Source organism: Mesoplodon densirostris, chromosome 3, assembly GCF_025265405.1.
Source record: "Mesoplodon densirostris isolate mMesDen1 chromosome 3, mMesDen1 primary haplotype, whole genome shotgun sequence".
Taxonomy (NCBI): domain Eukaryota; kingdom Metazoa; phylum Chordata; class Mammalia; order Artiodactyla; family Ziphiidae; genus Mesoplodon; species Mesoplodon densirostris.
Window position 1 is genome coordinate 153,642,224 of NC_082663.1, and position 19,814 is coordinate 153,662,037.

Here is a 19,814-nt window from a genome sequence, read left to right on the forward strand (position 1 = left end):
CAGTTATATATTTGTTCAGATTATTTTCCATTACACGTCATTACAAGATACTGAATATTGTTCCCTGTGCTAGACAGTAGATCCTTGTTGCTGATCTATTTTATGTATAGCAGTTTGTTTCTGTTAATCCCATACTTCTAACTTGTCCTTCCCCACCTGCCTTTCCCCTTTGGTACCCATAAGTTTGTTTTCTATGTCTGCAAGTCTGTTTCTGTTTTGTAGATAGATTCATTGGTATTACTTTTTGGATTCCACATATAAGTGATATTATATAATATCTATCTTTCTCTGTCTGACTTACTTCACTTAGTATGATATTCTCTAGGTCCATCCATGTTGCTGCAAATGGCATTATTTCATTCGTTTTTTTATGGCTGAGTAATATTCCACTGTGTGTGTGTGTGTGTGTGTGTGTATGTGTGTGTGTGTACCACATCTTCTTAAACCAATCATCTGTTGATGGGCACTTGGGTTGTTTCCATGTCTTGGCTATTGTAAATGGTGCTACTATGAACATTGGAGTGCCTGTATCTTTTTAAATTAGAGTTTTCATCTTCTTCCAGATATATGCCCAGGAGTGGGATTGCTGGACATATGGTAGCTCTATGTTTAGTTTTTTGAGGAAGCTCCATACTGTTCTCCATAGTGGCAGCACCAGTTTACATTCCTACCAACAGTGCAGGAGGGTCCCCTTTTCTCCACACCCTCTCCAGCTCAATTTTAATATTTTAATGGAAATGCTACTTCCCATTAGTCTTCATTGATCTGTAAGAACTAAACTAGATGTGTAAGAAAAAAAAATTGTGGCTAAGTCCCATAACATGAAGCTTTTTTTCACTATACCTAAACACATTCCCAACATTAAGAAGACTGGCTTGAAGTTGTTCAAGAATTCAAAAGGTGCTTCTCCTGTTGGGGCAATCCGTAATCCAGCTTAGTGGGTGTCAGGCATTCACATTGATTTACTCTTAGAGAGTGAATTTTTTTCTCTCCTTTTAATTGTTCTATCTTCTAGTAGGCTTTATGTCTCCTCCTTCTGAATGACTCTCCCCAACACTAGCTTGTTCTCTTTTTTCCTGTGAGTCTGCCTCTGATGGACGATACATCATTCCATTATTGAGCACCTGGGGGACTTGAGAAAGCTCTTTACCTAGTCAAGGATGTAGTGCTTTGTAGGTGGTACACAACCAAAGAAGGCATCAGTAGATACAGGTCCACCTTATGTGTACACATAGCTCAGATTACAAGGTGGCAATTAGGCTACACAGAGTGGCTTTTTCTTCTTCATCTTTATTTCTTACCTTCTCCAAGAATCTCAGCCATCTAGAATACATCTGTAAATCTTTTCTGTCTCTTTTGATTACTTTTGGGCTTTTTATAAGTACTTCTTCACTAAGTCATTCTCCCCCCAGAACTTTTTTTTAGTGTGATGCACTTTATTTTCTATTCTATTCTAATTCATTGGGGGTTTTGGTCAGTACATTATTTTTTTATTGAAGTATAGTTGATTTACAGTATTATATTAGTAATGGGCAAAGGATTTGAATAGACATTTCTCCAAAGATTTTCTGTATCGTTAGTAATTAGGGAACTGCAAATCAGAATCACAGTGGGATACCACTTTGTATCGACTAGGATGGCTATAATAATACTTATTATACCCATTTATAGCCAATAAATATAATGTATTTATTATATTAAATATACATTTAATAATATATAACTATATTATTAAAATATAGCTGATTTACAATATTATGTTAGTTTCAGGTATACAACAAAGTGATTCCGTTATTTTTTTCAGGTTATATTCCATTATAGGTTTTTACAGGATATTGAATATAATTTCCTGTGCTATACAGTAAATTCTTCCAAGAACTTCTTAGCCAGTGTCCATGCTGCCACTAACCAGCCATTAGCCTTAACTCCTCTGAGTTATCAGCGAGATCAGGGGTTACCCTCAGGTGTCCTGAGACATAAGAAAGCTAAGTGCCCTCTCCCCAGAAGGGCAATTCCAGCCATCATTGTTTTTCTGTTATATATAAACTATCAAACTTTGTTTGGCTTGTGTTTTAAAATTTAATACTTATTCTCAGATTTTAAAAATAATGCTTGCTTAAGAAATAATTACCCATGATGCTATCAGTCAACATTTATTAATGTTAATAATTGGGTGTATTTCCTTCCTGGTTGCCTTTTTATGTGTAGACACTTTAAATTTTTTAATAATTGGGGGTCTTAACAATAATATATTTATTATTGTTGGTTTTGTTGTTTATAGAGAGTTTGAGTTTAGATGGTAGCTATGGAGTTATACCACTGTATGAAACCAGTTTCTGCCATCTATTGCATGACAAATTCTCACTCTAAATCTCAGTTTCCTTATCTATAAAATAGGAATAATAATAACATGTATTTCTTAGAGTTGTTGAGAGAATTAAGTGAGGATAAGTTAAATGTTAAAACTTATTATTATAATTATTGTTGTTATTATATCAGACTTTTTAATGTTTGTTTTTCTTCTGATGATGTGTCTATTACAGAAAAATTGAAAAATACAAAAGAACATATAGAGGAAAAATCATCCATCATTTCACCACCCAGATAATAGAAAACCACTTTTCATACATTCTCTTTCATTCTTTATATACATACTGTTTGGGGGTTGGGGGCGGGGGGTGAAGCAACTTAATATTTACTGTTGACTCAAAAAAAATCAACAAAATGGAATTCTTCTTCTAACAATAAGACATATTTAAAGCATCTTTATTCATCTCTTTGTTTCAGTATCTGGTATAGTATCATAGCTACCCCTAAATATCTTATCACCCTTATTCCAAAATCAACTTAGGCTAGCTCTTAAATCTTTTGTACTTTCCTTTCGAATGCTATATTTTAACACAGATGAAATCATGTTACATGTAGAACTTTGTATTCTTATTTGTTAACTTAATATAAGCATTTTCCCATGTCATTAGAAGTTTTTTAGATAAGGCTTTCCAGTCTCAATTTTTTAAATTATGAATATTTCAAATGCTTGGAAAACTTCCCTGTCTTCAACTTGTTCCAGAACCTCTTGCTTTTGTGTCTATAGAAACCCATCCTAATTTATTTCTTTTTATCTCTGCAGAACAAGGGTCAAAAATTAGAACCTATCCCTCATCGAAGACTAAGGATGGTAACAAACACCATTGAAGAAAACTTTCCCCTGGGGACTGTGCAGTTTTTGATGGACTTTGTGTCACCCCAGCACTACCCACCCAGAGAAATTGTGGCTCACATCATCCAGAAAATCCTGCTCAGTGGCTCTGAGACTGTGGATGTTCTAAAGGAGGCCTACATGCTTCTCATGAAAATTCAACAGTATGAACCTTAGCTTTTGGCAAATCTTCTGGGGTACCTGGCCTCAGGGCACAACTTTCTCTTGCCTAAGATTTATTCATCTAACCATTAGAGAGGGTGACTTAGTATATTAGTATTATTTGTATTGCAAGTGACAGGAAACTCAATCCAAACTGGTTTTAACAGCTGGTAAAAGAGAATTTAATGACTCGTGTTACTAGAAACCTAGGAATAAGATGTGACTTAATTCAGTTCAAAAATGGTTACCAGGATCCATTTTTCAGCTCTACTTTGCTGTTTTTAGGCTTCACATGGTAGCCTTCTCAGCCTCTAGCTTTTACGACACTCTTAGTACAAGAGAGGGTCCACTTCCTTTATAATCACACAGAGTTCTGAAATTGGGTCTTATAGGTTTTAATTGGCATAACATAAGATATGAGTCCATCTTTGAGCCAATCATTGTGAACTGAGGAATAGAATATCAAGATTGACATGCGGGCCTCCCTGGTGGCGCAAGTGGTTGAGAGTCCGCCTGCCGATGCAGGGGATACGGGTTCGTGCCCCGGTCTGGGAGGATCCCATATGCCGCGGAGCGGCTGGGCCCGTGAGCCATGGCCGCTGAGCCTGCGCGTCCGGAGCCTGCGCGTCCGGAGCCTGTGCTCCGCAACGGGGGAGGCCACAACAGTGAGAGGCCCGCATACCGCAAAAAAAAAAAAAAAAAAAGATTGACATGCTTCACAGACTTCTTCCCAGGGTCCTAGTGGATAAAGCCAGTGGGCTAAGAATAATAAAGAGTTGATTTCTTCAAGGCAAAATTGGGGTACTAATGCTTCCCAAAAGACAAGTGGATACTGGGTAGCTAAAAAAAAGGAAGTTCCACTACCCTCAGATGACATGGTATTGTATCCAAGGGTGGGCAAGAGCACTGAGGATATGAGGAGGCTTCTTGCTTCTATCATCTTCGAGATCCCATCCCTTCTTCCACTAAACTCTCCAGAATTCTAATTGATGTCACTTTACTTTCAGGCTACATCCAGCTAATGCCAAGACGGTGGAGTGGGACTGGAAGCTGCTTACTTACGTCATGGAGGAAGAGGTAACATAGCAATTGCAAGCATAAATCTTTTGCAGAGGAAGTTTTAACTAGAAATAAAAGTGACTGTAAATCTGGTAGTAACGTCTTTGCCATTATTCCTTTCTTTTACTCCCCCCAATCCCAACCAAAACATTCCTATTGAAGTGGTATGTGCTGTCTTCCAATTCAAGATTGAATACATTCACTTATCCCTCTCCTTTTTCAGATTCCATTTAAAATAACAGTAAATGAATAGAGAAAGGTATAAACCTATGGCACTGAAAATAAGGGGAAAGACAATAGATTTGAATGAAGATTGGAAGAGCTAAAGGAAATGTAAGAGTGATGACTGATGTAGCTAGGCTGAGAAAGCTACAGGCTAGAATACATGAGGAAGGGCTGTAGCCAAAGAGGGAGGAAATCTGCCCTTTAGAGCAAAGAATTTTGGACTCAGAAACACAATATATAAGAAGGTTGGAGTAGGATATGAGCTGTAAGTCTGTTGAAAGCTTGTAGATGGAACTGACAATCTCTCTATTTTTGAGTACAGAAAGCTCAGTTGCCAGGTTACCTACCTTTCAGGCAAAAAATCAGAGGATTCATTGTCTAAAAGAAATTGAATGAACCATCTGTCATAAATGAAGTCAGCTAGTGTAGAGTTGGTGCTCCAGAAAAAAAGTCTGCATTCTGACCTTTAGGGATCCCTAAACTTAATTGCCAGCTTTCTGTCTGCTAACCCAAAAGCACTTGGATGGAATAAATTATTGTCAACTTAGAACTCTATACTCAGCCAAACTATTAGCCAACTGTGAGGGTAGAATAAAGACATTTCCAGACATGTACAAACTTGAAAAAATATCCACACACCCCATTTCATAGGTTACTTGAAGATATGCATACAAAGAATAGGGGAATAATCAAAAAAGGGGGAGACACAGGATCCAGTATCACTAGATCTAATCCAGAAGAGTAAGGAAGAGAAGTCCTGAGATTACTGCAAATAGTAGACCTAGAGAGCAATCATTCCAGATTGGAGCAAAAAAATACAGGGCTTTAAGAAAGCATGATCTGGGAAACACCACCAGATGGTAGACAAGGAAGCTCCAGGCCCTTGTTCCCCAATGGAGACACCAAGTTAACAACAGTATATGGACCAGAATACCTTTGTGAAAACTCTAGAGACCAGTTGAGAAGTTGTAGTACTCAGGCCAATGTATAACCAAGAAGGTACTCCATTGAAAGGAGTAGGAAAGTTTGTGGTATTTTGTGTGTCCGTGCCCCTCCCTCTACCCAGCATAGCACAGTGCAACTAGGAGGAAGTCTCCCATACCCTGGCTCCTCCCTTGGGATGGAAACAGAAGAGTGGACATTGAGTCCAGTGTTCTGGCTTGTTAGGAGGATAGTTTCTGTCTTACCTGACTCAGAGCACTGTTGAGAACAGTGGCTTAGTTTTCTGGCTGAAAAGAAATGTGAGCACTGCAGCATTTTAGAGCTGCAGAGAGTATGCAGTTCCACTAACAGGTACTGGGGGAGCAAGAGACTGTGGGCTTTCAAGAAGTAGGGGCAAGCCACTTGGGAAATTAAGGCAGATAAAAGCACACACACAGGCTCAGAGAAAACACATCTCCAGTAAAGGTCTGAGAGGTCTCAGAACCTTTAGCCAAGCTGATTGGTGAAGGTCTTGCCATGCATGAACTCAATGGATAAAGACTGGGAAAGGTGTTTTTTTCAAATGTTTAAATCTCAAAAAGAAGATTACAAGGCATACAAAGAGGCAGGGAAATGTGGCCCAATCAAAAGAATGAAATCAAGCTCCAGAAACTGACCCTAAAGAAACACAAATCTCTCAACTTACTGACAAAAAAATTTTTTTAACTATCTTAAAGATGCTCAAGGAGCTAAAAGAGAACACAGACAACAAAATGAAGCAAGAAAATAATGCATGAACAAAATGAGAATATTAAATTTTAAAAAACTGTAGAAAATAATCAAATATATTCTGGAGCTGAAAAATACAGTTACTGAATTGAAAACTTCACTAGAGGAGTTCAACAACAGTCTTGGTCAGGCAGGAGAAAAAAAATCAATGAACATGAAGAAAGGTCATTTGAAATCACTGAGACAGGAGCAAAAAGAAAACAATGAAGAAAATTGATGAGCACCTAAGGGACTATGGGACACCATTAAATGGACCATATACACATTAGGGAAGTCCCAGAAACGGAAGAGAGAAAGGGGCGAAGAGCTTATTTGAAGAAATAATAACCAAAAACTTTCCAAGTCTGAGGAAAGAAATGGGCATACAAATTCAAGAAAGCTCCAGTGAGAATAAACCAGAGAGACCCCACACCAAGACACATTATAATCAAACTGTCAAAAGTTAAGGACTTTTTCTTTGAAAGACTTTTTCTTGAAAGCAGCAAGAAAAAAGTGAATTATCACATACAAGTGAGTTTGTATAAGACACTCAGCAGATTCTCAGTGAAATCTTGCAGGTCAGAAGGCAATGGGATGATGTATTCAAAGTTCTAAAAGAAAAGAACTGTCAACCAAGAATACTATATCTGGCAAAACTTTCCTTCAAAAATGAGGGTGAGCAGCAGGAGAGAAGTGACACATCAATACAAGATCCTCAATAAGATTATCAGAGATTTCTCATTAGAAACTGGAGGCCAGAAGTTAGTGGGGCAATATATTCAAAGTGCTAAAGAATAAAAGTCAACCAAGATTTCTGTATCCAGCAAAACTGTCCTTCAAAAATGAGGGAGAAACTACTGGGCATATACCCTGAGAAAACCATAATTCAAAGAGAGTCATGTACCACAATGTTAATTGCAGGTCTATTTACAGTAGCCAGGACATGGAAGCAACCTAAGTGTCCATCGACAGATGAATGGTTAAAAAAGATGTGGCACATATATACAATGGAATATTACTCAGCCATAGAAAGAAACGAAATTGAGTTATTTGTAGTGAGGTGGATGGACCTAGAGACTGTCATATAGAGTGAAGTAAGTCAGAAAGAGAAAAACAAATACCATATGATAACACATATATATGGAATCTAAAAAAAAAAAAAGTTCTGAAGAACCTAGGGGCAGGACAGGAATAAAGATGCAGACATAGAGAATGAACTTGAGGACATGGGGAGGGAGAAGGGTAAGCTGGGACGAAGTGAGAGAGTGGCATGGACATATATACACTACCAAATGTAAAATAGATAGCTAGTGGGAAGCAGCCGCATAGCACAGGGAGACCAGCTCAGTGCTTTATGTCCACCTAGAGGGATGGGATAGGGAGGGTGGGAGGGAGATGCAAAAGGGAGGGGGATATGAGGATATAAGTATATGTATAGCTGATTCACTTTGTTATACAGCAGAAACTAACACACCATTATAAAGCAATTATACTCCAATAAAGTTGTTTAAAAAAATGAGGGAGAAATAAAGACATTCCCAGATGAACAAAAGCTGAGGGAGTTCATTTACTACTATCCCTGCTCATCAAGAAATGCTAAAGGGAGTCCTGCAGGGTAAAATGAAAACTAAACTGTAACTTGAAGCCGTATGAAGAAATAAAGATGTCAGTAAAGATAAATACATGGGCAGTTATAAAAGCTATTATTGTAACAATGGTTTGTAACTCCACATTGGTTTTCTATAATGTATTAAGTAACTAATACATTTTTAAAGTATTAATCTAAAAGCTAGTATTATTGTAACTCCACATTTTGTTTTCTACATAATTTAAAAGATTAATGCATTTAAAAGAATTATTAGTTTATTTTGGGGCACACAGTATATGAAGATATTGTTTTGTGACTTCAACAACTAAAAGGGGTGGGAACAGAGCTGTAAAGGAGCAGAGGTTTTGTGTGTTATTGAAGTTAACCTGGTATAAATTCAAAGTATTACAATTTTAGAATGTTAAATGTAATCCCCATGGTAACCACAAAGACAATGGCTGTAGAATGTACACAAAAGGAAATGAGAAAGGAATGTAAACATTTCACTACGAAAAAATCAACTAAAGACAATAATGCAGGAAATGAGGGACAAAAAAACTATAAGGCATTTAGAAAACAAATAGCACAAGGCCAGAAGTAAGTCCTTCCTTATCAGTAAAGGGAAACCAACGAATTGTGCATGCCTGCCTGCTGTGTGACAGACACTTACGCTGGCTTTGGTAAGGTTAGAGTTATCACCACATAAATCACAGGGACACTGAGACTCAGAGGGGTAAATTAAATACGGGATGGAGCTGAGTTTCAAACAAATAAATAAGGTCTGTGCACCACCAAAGCCCATGCTCTTTACCTGCATCAGTTAGGCTTCAACAGTTAGGATCATTTCACCTGTAACAGAAAACCCAGCTCAGACATGCTTTCACAGTAAGGATATACATCAGCTCATCTTACTAGAAGTATAGCAGTGAGATAGACATCATGGTTGCTTGATCTAGTAGCTTGGCAGAGTCATTTTTCTGTCTCTCTGTTTGGATATCCACAGTTTAGGGTTTATCCTGAGACTGATAGTTAGGTTCAGTGAAAGAAAGAGACTGACTTTTCAAGCTCTAGGATTGCCCTATTTGCCCTCTTTTATAATGACCTAAACTGCTTGCTCTCTCCCAGAAACCTCTCTTTTAGATACACACTCGTTGACTCATGGGCCTTCCCTTGACTTAGTATTTATGAGAGCCCAGTGCTCAGTGTCATCCAGGAGATTGAGAGGAAATACTTACTCCTCATTTTTTCTCCCCCAGGGACAAAATCTGCCCGGGCGAGTCCTTTTTCTACGTTATGTAGTACAGACCCTGGAAGATGATTTCCAACAGATCCTGAGGAAGCAGCGACAGCACCTGCAGCAGTCTATTGCAAGCACTGTGCTATCCTGTGACAAGCAACCCCACAATGTCAGGTAACCAGCCATCTGAGCCCTGGGCTGACAAGAGGGAGGGGCTGTAAGTGGGCAGCTACTCAAGTCCGGAGAACATCAGGTGGATGAGATTTTCTAGTAGCTAGATAGTATGACAGGGATAGTTATTACAACTATAAACAGTCCTAGAAGGAAACCTCTCTGTACCAACTGTGTGTCAGATGCCATAACTTGTGTGGTTTTTTTCCGAGGACCATCAGACTTCCTTTAGTCTATTTCAGTATTGTTCAGACAGCCTTGTGAGATCCAGGGGGAAAACTTGACTTGTGTAACATTTCACAGCTTTTATAAACCTAAATTTATTTCCATCCCCCTGAGTAACTCAAGATAAATCTCATTTGTCACTACTACTTTCTGAAAAGTCTATTATTATAATAGGTCACGTGGCTGACAGTAAGGTACAGTAAGGTAGCAAGCACGTGTTCTTTTTTTGTAGGATCAGGGCCAAAGCTTCTGGAAGCTTCAGAGTGGGGAACTACCATATCCTTATACCAGCGGGGGGAAATGTGGTTTGTGGGGTAGGGATCTCAGGCTAGAATTTTCATCCTGGAACTACAAACTTCGCTTCTTTTGGAAATGGTTCTCACCAGCATTCCTTTTTTCAGAGCATCATTGAGATTTTTTTTCACTCACATTTACATTCTCATATGTTCTTGCATATTTGTTAAGAATAGTTTTTACAGGCCAGTGTGGGATATTGACTATTATAACTCCTTTAATTAGAAAAGGGGGACGTTTCATTATGTTCTAAGTAACAGTCAGCTTTTTCTCCCTTAGTTTGCATGCTTATAACCATTTCCCTAGATGTGCCATTTTATGTAAAGTTTAAATATTAATGATTATAGGGGGTAGAAAATCAGTAAGTAGAGAAACTACAGAGAGCACAGGATAGCATAGTTGGTTTTAAAATTGAAAAATAACAATTTAAATAGTGAGAGCAACTCTCCTGACCATTCTGCTTTGTGAGCTTAGGCATTGGATTGGGAGATGGGAGACATGAACCCAACTCAATCCAGTGACAAGTCACTCACTTTCATTGTGTGAGCCTCTCACTATACCCAACACTATACTCTTGGGTTTAAAGATAGGCATTGGTAACCTCTAAATGCAAGCCATATACTCTATTTTGTACTTTTATCAATGAAAAAAATCAGTTTCAGCTGGAGGGGAAACCAGCTGTATTTGATTCAATAAGAGATGGCTATTAGATTGAGGTTCTGGTTACACGAATGTGTGCATGTATTTATCAAAACTTATCAAACAGTATATAACTGTGCTTTGACCTCTAACGGGTGGGACAGTTGTCAGAGCTTTCTGAGAGGCTGTTTCCGGGTTATAATCCTCAGCTTAGCTCAAATAAAATTTTCCATTTCCTTCTTAAAATAAAAAAAATTCATCAAACAAAAACCAGTGTGCAATTTATTTTATATGTTATACCTCAAAGATAAGTTTTTAAAAAAGAAAGTGATGGTAAGTCAGTCTCCATATGACCCCTTAAGGGATTTTCTTCTCTTTTTTTTTTTTTTAATTTTTCTTTGTATGCGGGCCTCTCACTGTTGTGGCCTCTCCCGCTGTGGAGCACAGGCTCCGGACGCGCAGGCTCAGCGGCCATGGCTCACGGGCCCAGCCCCTCCAAGGCATGTGGGATCCTCCCGGACCGGGGCACGAACCCGTGTCCCCTGCATCAGCAGGCGGACTCTCAACCACTGCGCCACCAGGGAAGCCCTCTTCTCTTTTTTAACTGTGCATACAAAGAGTAATCTAGTTCTACATGATTTAAGAAATACACTAGTCCCCAGATCCCCTCACCCACATTTTCCTTTCCCAAGGGGTAACTACTTTCAACTCTTTTATTTAAGTGATTCTTTGGATTTTTACCTCTTTATGGCTAAATAAACTGTTTGTGTTGCTAATTGTTGATTTTTCATTGTTAGCTATTATCTATTAACTCCCCACATGAAAGATGAGGAGTTAGCTCTTTTTCCTCCCTACCTCCTCTCTCTCTCTCTCTCTCTCTCTCTGTCTCTGTCTCACTCTCTCTCTCTCTCTCTCACACACACACACACACACACACACACACACTTCCCAGCCCCCATGCCATTAATAGAGTTATATCATAATTTTGTTTAGATCAGTATCCAGTGTTTCCATCACTATAACTATGTGTGCTGGTCAGAGTTGAGCCAAGTACTAAACTGTGATTACTTTTTCTTTCACTCATACCTTTTTTGTTTTCCTTAGAGTTAATAACTGCCTCATTTTTAGTTTCCTCGTATTGTTCGTGCATATCAGAAGTCAACCCTAGATTCTCTGCTGTTTGGTTCAAATATCCCATCAAGATGTTTATTCACACTGAGTTAGTCTTATGAAGTTCTTCTTGAAGATCTGTGGTGGAACGTTTTGACATCCTTCAATCTGGATTGGTTGTCCTCGTTTCCAGTCTTTATCATAAATGTGAAAATTCCCTTCACCTGTTTCCAGTGTTGGATCTCTGTTTCATATCTTCTCTTTCTTGGTTTACTTCCATGTTTTTGATAGATCAGTCTCCAGTAGCTTCTTAGAAAGGTATGTGGGAAGTAAAATTTTTGAGATCTTTTATGTCTGAAAATATCTTTATCTTCCCACACGTTGATTGATAAGTGAGTATAGATATTTAGGTTAGAAATATCTTTTCTACAGAATATTAAAGGAAATCTTCCATTGTCTTCTAGCTTCCAGAATTGCTGTGAAGAAGCCATAAGCTACTTTGATTACTGATTCTTTGTGTGTGCCTTGATTTTTTTCTCTGGCTGTTTATAGAATCCTCTTTTTGCCCAATATACTTGTTTTAGATCTATGTTCATCTAGTATGCTGGGCATTCAATGGGCCATTTCATATCCTTCATTCTTGGAAAATAGAATTTTCATTCCTGTTATCATGTTTTTAATTTCCAAGAGCTCTTTTTCTTTAAATGTTCCTTTTTAAAAATAATAAATAGAGACTTCCGGGTAAGATGGCGGAAGAGTAAGACGCGGAGATCACCTTCCTCCCCACAGATACACCAGAAATACAGCTACACGTGCAACAACTCCTACAGAACACCTACTGAATGCTCGCAGAAGACCCCAGACCTCCCAAAAGGCAAGAAACTCCCCACATACCTGGGTAGGGCAAAGCAGAGAGATTCCCGCACAGAGGAGCGGTGCCGAGCGGCACTCACCAGCCCGAGAGGCTTGTCTGCTCCCCCGCCAGGGCGAGCGGCGCTGGAGCTGAGGCTCGGGCTTCGGTCAGAGCGCAGGGAGAGGACTGGGACTGGCGGCGAGAACTCAGCCTGAAGGGGGCTAATGTGCCACAGCTATCCGGGAGGAAGTCCGGGAAAACTCTGGAGCTGCCGAAGAGGCAGGAGACTTTTTCTTCCCTCTTGGTTTCCTGGTGCGCGAGGAGAGGGGATTAAGAGCGCCGCGTAAAGGAGCTCCAGAGACGGGCGCGAGTCGCGGCTGAAAGCGCGGAGCCCAGAGACGGGCGTGGGACGCTGGGGCTGCTGCTGCCGCCGCCAAGAAGCCTGTGTGCGAGCGCAGGACACTGTCCACACCGCCCTTCCGGGAGCCTGTGCAGCCTGCCACTGCCGGGGTCCCGGGATCCAGGGGCGGCTTCCCTGGGAGAACGCACGGCGCGCCTCGGGCTGGTGCAACGTCACGCCGACCTCTGCCGCTGCAGGCTCGCCCCGCACTCCGTGCCCCTCCCTCCCGCCTGGCCTGAGTGAGCCAGAGTCCCCGAAGAGGCTGCTCCTTTAACCCTGTCCTGTCTGAGCGAAGAACAGACGCCCTCCGGCGACCTACACGCAGAGGCGGGGCCAAATCCAAAGCTGAGACCCAGGAGCTGTGAGAACAAAGAAGAGAAAGGGAAACCTCTCCCAGCAGCCTCAGAAGCAGCGGATTAAAGCTCCACAATCAACTTCATGTACCCTGCATCTGTGGAATACATGAATAGACAACAAATCATCCCAAATTGAGGAGCCAGGAGTCAGTGCTGTGCCTCTGAGGTGGGAGAGCGAACTTCAGAACACTGGTCCACAAGAGACCTCCCAGCTCCACATAATATCAAACGGCGAAAATCTTCCAGAGATCTCCATCTCAACACCAGCACCCAGCTTCACTCAACGACCAGCAAGCTACAGTGCTGGACACCCTATGCCAAACAACTAGCAAGACAGGAACACAACACCACCCATTAGCAGAGAGGCTGCCTCAAATCATAAAAAGTCCGCAAACACCCCAAAACACACCACCAGACGTGGACCTGCCCACCAGAAAGACAAGATCCAGCCTCATCCACCAGAACGCAGGCAGTAGTCCCCTCCACCAAGAAGCCTACACAACCCACTAAACCAACCTTAGCCACTGGGGACAGACACCAAAAACAACGGGAACTACGAACCTGCAGCCTGCAAAGAGGAGACCCCAAACACAGTAACATAAGCAAAATGAGAAGACAGAAAAACACACAGCAGGAGAAGGAGCAAGATAAAAACCCACCAGACCTAACAAATGAAGAGGTAATAGGCAGTCTATCTGAAAAAGAATTCAGAATAATGATGGTAAAGATGATCCAAAATCTTGGAAATAGAATAGACAAAATGCAAGAAACAGTTAACAAGGACCTAGAAGAACTAAAGACGAATCAAGCATCGATTAAAAACACAATAAATGAAATAAAAAATACTCTAGATGGGATCAATAGCAGAATAACTGAGGCAGAAGAACGGATAAGTGAGGTGGAAGATAAAATAGTGGAAATAACTGCTGCACAGCAAAATAAAGAAAAAAGAATGAAAAGAACAGAGGACAGTCTCAGAGACCTCTGGGACAACATTAAACGCACCAACATTCGAATTATAGGGGTTCCAGAAGAAGAAGAGAAAAAGAAAGGGACTGAGAAAATATTTGAAGAGATTATAGTTGAAAACTTCCCTAATATGGGAAAGGAAATAGTTAATCAAGTCCAGGAGGCACAGAGAGTCCCATACAGAATAAATCCAAGGAGAAATACACCAAGACACATATTAATCAAACTATCAAAAATTAAACACAAAGAAATCATATTAAAAGCAGCAAGGCAAAAACAACAAATAACACACAAGGGAATCCCCATCAGGATAACAGCTGATCTCTCAGCAGAAACTCTACAAGCCAGAAGGGAGTGGCAGGACATACTTAAAGTGATGAAGGAGAAAAACCTGCAACCAAGATTACTCTACCCAGCAAGGATCTCATTCAGATTTGATGGAGAAATTAAAACCTTTACAGACAAGCAAAAGCTGAGAGAGTTCAGCACCACCAAACCAGCTTTACAACAAATGCTAAAGGAACTTCTCTAGGCAAGAAACACAACAGAAGGAAAAGAACTACAATAACGAACCCAAAACAATTAAGAAAATGGGAATAGGAACATACATATCAATAATTACCTTAAATGTAAATGGACTAAATGCTCCCACCAAAAGACACAGACTGGCTGAATGGATACAAAAACAAGACCCATATATATGCTGTCTACAAGAGACCCACTTCAGACCTAGAGATACATACAGACTGAAAGTAAGGGGATGGAAAAAGATATTCCATGCAAATGGAAACCAAAAGAAAGCTGGAGTAGCAATTCTCATATCAGACAAAATAGACTTTAAAATAAAGACTACTAGAAGAGACAAAGAAGGACACTACATAATGATCAAGGGATCAATCCAAGAAGAAGATATAACAATTGTAAATATTTATGCACCAAACATAGGAGCACCTCAATACATAAGGGAAATATTAACAGCCATAAAAGGAGAAATCGACAGTAACACAATCATAGTAGGGGACTTTAACACCCCACTTTCACCAATGGACAGGTCATCCAAAATGAAAATAAATAAGGAAACACAAGCTTTAAATGATACATTAAACAAGATGGACTTAATTGATATTTATAGGACATTCCATCCAAAAACAACAGAATACACATTTTTCTCAAGTGCTCATGGAACATTCTCCAGGATAGATCATATCTTGGGTCACAAATCAAGCCTTGGTAAATTTCAGAAAATTGAAATTGTATCAAGTATCTTTTCCGACCACAATGCTATGAGACTAGATATCAATTACAGGAAAAGAGCTGTAAAACATACAAACACATGGAGGCTAAACAATACACTACTTAATAACGAAGTGATCACTGAAGAAATCAAAGAGGAAATTAAAAAATACCTAGAAACAAATGACAATGGAGACACGACGACCCAAAACCTATGGGATGCAGCAAAAGCAGTTCTAAGAGGGAAGTTTATGGCAATACAATCCCACCTTAAGAAACAGGAAATATCTCGAATAAACAACCTAACCTTGCACCTAAAGCAATTAGAGAAAGAAGAACAAAAACATCCCAAAGTTAGCAGAAGGAAAGAAATCATAAAAATCAGATCAGAAATAAATGAAAAAGAAATGAAGGAAACGATAGCAAAGATCAATAAAACTAAAAGCTGGTTCTTTGAGAAGATAAACAAAATTGATAAACCATTAGCCAGACTCATCAAGAAAAAAAGGGAGAAGACTCAAATCAATAGAATTAGAAATGAAAAAGGAGAAGTAACAACTGACACTGCAGAAATACAAAAGATCATGAGAGATTACTATAAGCAACTCTATGCCAATAAAATGGACAACCTGGAAGAAATGGACAAATTCTTAGAAATGCACAACCTGCCAAGACTGAATCAGGAAGAAATAGAAAATATGAACAGACCAATCACAAGCACTGAAATTGAAACTGTGATTAAAAATCTTCCAAGAAACAAAAGCCCAGGACCAGATGGCTTCACAGGCGAATTCTATCAAGCATTTAGAGAAGAGCTAACACCTATCCTTCTCAAACTCTTCCAAAATATAGCAGAGGGAGGAACACTCCCAAACTCATTCTACGAGGCCACCATCACCTTGATACCAAAACCAGACAAGGATGTCACAAAGAAAGAAAACTACAGGCCAATATCACTGATGAACATAGATGCAAAAATCCTCAACAAAATACTAGCAAACAGAATCCAACAGCACATTAAAAGGATCATACACCATGATCAAGTGGGGTTTATTCCAGGAATGCAAGGATTCTTCAATATACGCAAATCAATCAACGTGATACACCATATTAACAAGTTGAAGGAGAAAAACCATATGATCATCTCAATAGATGCACAGAAAGCTTTTGACAAAATTCAACACCCATTTATGATAAAAACCCTGCAGAAAGTAGGCATAGAGGGAACTTTCCTCAACATAATAAAGGCCATATATGACAAACCCACAGCCAGCATCGTCCTCAATGGTGAAAAACTGAAACCATTTCCACTAAGATCAGGAACAAGACAAGGTTGCCCACTCTCACCACTCTTATTCAACATAGTTTTGGAAGTTTTAGCCACAGCAATCAGAGAAGAAAAGGAAATAAAAGGAATCCAAATGGGAAAAGAAGAAGTAAAGCTGTCACTGTTTGCAGATGACATGATACTATACATAGAGAATCCTAAAGATGCTACCAGAAAACTACTAGAGCTAATCAATGAATTTGGTAAAGTTGCAGGATACAAAATTAATGCACAGAAATCTCTGGCATTCCTATATACTAATGATGAAAAATCTGAAAGTGAAATCAAGGAAACACTCCCATTTACCATTGCAACAAAAAGAATAAAATATCTAGGAATAAACCTACCTAAGGAGACAAAAGACCTGTATGCAGAAAATTATAAGACACTGATGAAAGAAATTAAAGATGATACAAATAGATGGAGAGATGTACCATGTTCTTGGATTGGAAGAATCAACATTGTGAAAATGACTCTACTACCCAAAGCAATCTACAGATTCAATGCAATACCTATCAAACTACCAATGGCATTTTTCACAGAACTAGAACAAAAAATTTCACAATTTGTATGGAAACACAAAAGACCCCGAATAGCCAAAGCAATCTTGAGAACGAAAAACGGAGCTGGAGGAATCAGGCTCCCTGACTTCAGACTATACTACAAAGCTACAGTAATCAAGACAGTATGGTACTGGCACAAAAACAGAAAGATAGATCAATGGAACAGGATAGAAAGCCCAGAGATAAACCCACGGACATATGGTCACCTTATCTTTGATAAAGGAGGCAGGAATGTACAGTGGAGAAAGGACAGTCTCTTCAATAAGTGGTGCTGGGAAAACTGGACAGGGACATGTAAAAGTATGAGATTAGATCACTCCCTAACACCATACACAAAAATTAGCTCAAAATGGATTAATGACCTAAATGTAAGGCCAGACACTATCAAACTCCTAGAGGAAAACATAGGCAGAACACTCTATGACATAAATCACAGCAAGATCCTTTTTGACCCACCTCCTAGAGAAATGGAAATAAAGACAAAAATAAACACATGGGACCTAATGAAACTTAAAAGCTTTTGCACAGCAAAGGAAACCATAAACAAGACCAAAAGACAACCCTCAGAATGGGAGAAAATATTTGCAAATGAAGCAACTGACAAAGGATTAATCTCCAAAATTTATAAGCAGCTCATGCAGCTCAATAGCAAAAAAACAAACAACCCAATCCAAAAATGGGCAGAAGACCTAAATAGACATTTCTCCACAGAAGATATACAGACAGCCAACAAACACATGAAAGGATGCTCAACATCTTTACTCATTAGAGAAATGCAAATCAAAACTACAATGAGATATCATCTCACACCAGTCAGAATGGCCATCATCAAAAAATCTAGAAACAATAAATGCTGGAGAGGGTGTGGAAAAAAGGGAACACTCTTGCACTGCTGGTGGGAATGTGAATTGGTACAGCCACTATGGAGAACAGTATGGAGGTTCCTTAAAAAACTACAAATAGAACTACCATATGACCCAGCAATCCCACTACTGGGCATATACCCTGAGAAAACCATAATTCAAAAAGAGACATGTACCAAAATGTTCATAGCAGCCCTATTTACAATAGCCCAGAGATGGAAACAACCTAAGTGTCCATCATCAGATGAATGGATAAAGAAGATGTGGCACATATATACAATGGAATATTACTCAGCCATAAAAAGAAATGAAATTGAGCTATTTGTAATGAGGTGGATGGACCTAGAGTCTGTCATACAGAGTGAAGTAAGTCAGAAAGAGAAAGACAAATACTGTATGCTGACACATATATATGGAATTTAAGGAAAAAATGTCATCAAGAACATAGGGGTAAGACAGGAATAAAGACACAGACCTACTAGAGCATGGACTTGAGGATATGGGGAGGGGGAAGGGTAAGCTGTGACAAAGTGAAAGAGCGGCATGGACATATATACACTACCAAATGTAAGGTAGATAGCTAGTGGGAAGCAGCCGCATAGCACAGGGAGATCAGCTCGGTTCTTTGTGACCGCCTGGAGGGGTGGGATAGGGAGGGTGGGAGGGAGACGCAAAAGGGAGGGGATATGGGAACATATGTATATGTATAACTGATTAAATTTGTAAAATTAAAAAAAAATAATAATAATAATAATAAATAGTATTCTGTTCTTGTCTTTTTCTTTCATGGATCCGTACCTTTTCATATCTTTGATTATACTAATGATAGGTTTTGTTTTTCTTAATTCCCTGTATAATGTCTGTTTTCTCCAAGTTGCTTTTTTGAGGAGAAAGGAGGGTTGGTTTGGCTTTTTGGTGTTTATCTCTCATGTTAGAATATGTCCATAGATGTCTGGTAAACTTTTGTAATCTATCCACGTTTAAGGGTGACTCAAAAGCTATTGGAAGCTCTGAGTACAGGTGAGGACTTGTCATTTCTGAGTTTCCCTGTAGATGGAACTGGCTGCCCGTTTCTTAGAAAATACCTCGTCAGTGTCTTTAGGTCTTTCCTCTTGGGCTGAATGGGTTTTCCAGAAAAGACTTCAGATTTCCTACGTGAAAGATAAAGACCAGGATGCCAGGTTTGGGGAAGACAGTTCTGGGAAGGTGGCAAGGACCTCTGCACTGAGCATGCATAGGTTCACTTAGAGCCCCTGTTTTTGCTTTGATGCCTTTGCCTCCCAGCTGTGCCTGGTATCCCAGTCCAGAGACCCTCTGTTTTACCTCTCCACAAAGTTAACCTGTAGTCTTCAGCACTGGGGGAGAAGATCTAAAAGTTTCTTAAACAGCTTACAAGCCATCATATTTATTTTAATTTACCCGCTTTTACCCTAACTTCATGGAAACCTCATACTGCCATTTGCAGCACTTATTGAAGATTTTTTTTTCCAGTTTTTGGTAAATAGGATTAAATAGGATTGCTCTTCTCTACTGCTGGCTTAGGATTCAGCTTTCTCAATTCTGCCAAGTCAGCTAAAATTTATCCCTTTGCCAAAGTCATAGACTTAGATTAAACATCATCTAAACATGACATTTGTCTTATTTACTTAGTT

General features: G+C 39.4%; 1 protein-coding gene across 1 annotated transcript in view; it reads left to right on the forward strand.

The window, feature by feature from the left end:
* SIMC1 (SUMO interacting motifs containing 1) overlaps positions 1-19,814 on the forward strand; it is a 107,422-nt gene that overhangs the window by 54,323 nt on the left and 33,285 nt on the right. Inside the window, exons 3-5 of the mRNA XM_060092444.1 lie at positions 3,131-3,363; positions 4,369-4,438; positions 9,179-9,333. Coding sequence (XP_059948427.1) covers positions 3,131-3,363; positions 4,369-4,438; positions 9,179-9,333 — 458 coding nt within the window. The remainder of the gene's footprint in view (positions 1-3,130; positions 3,364-4,368; positions 4,439-9,178; positions 9,334-19,814) is intronic.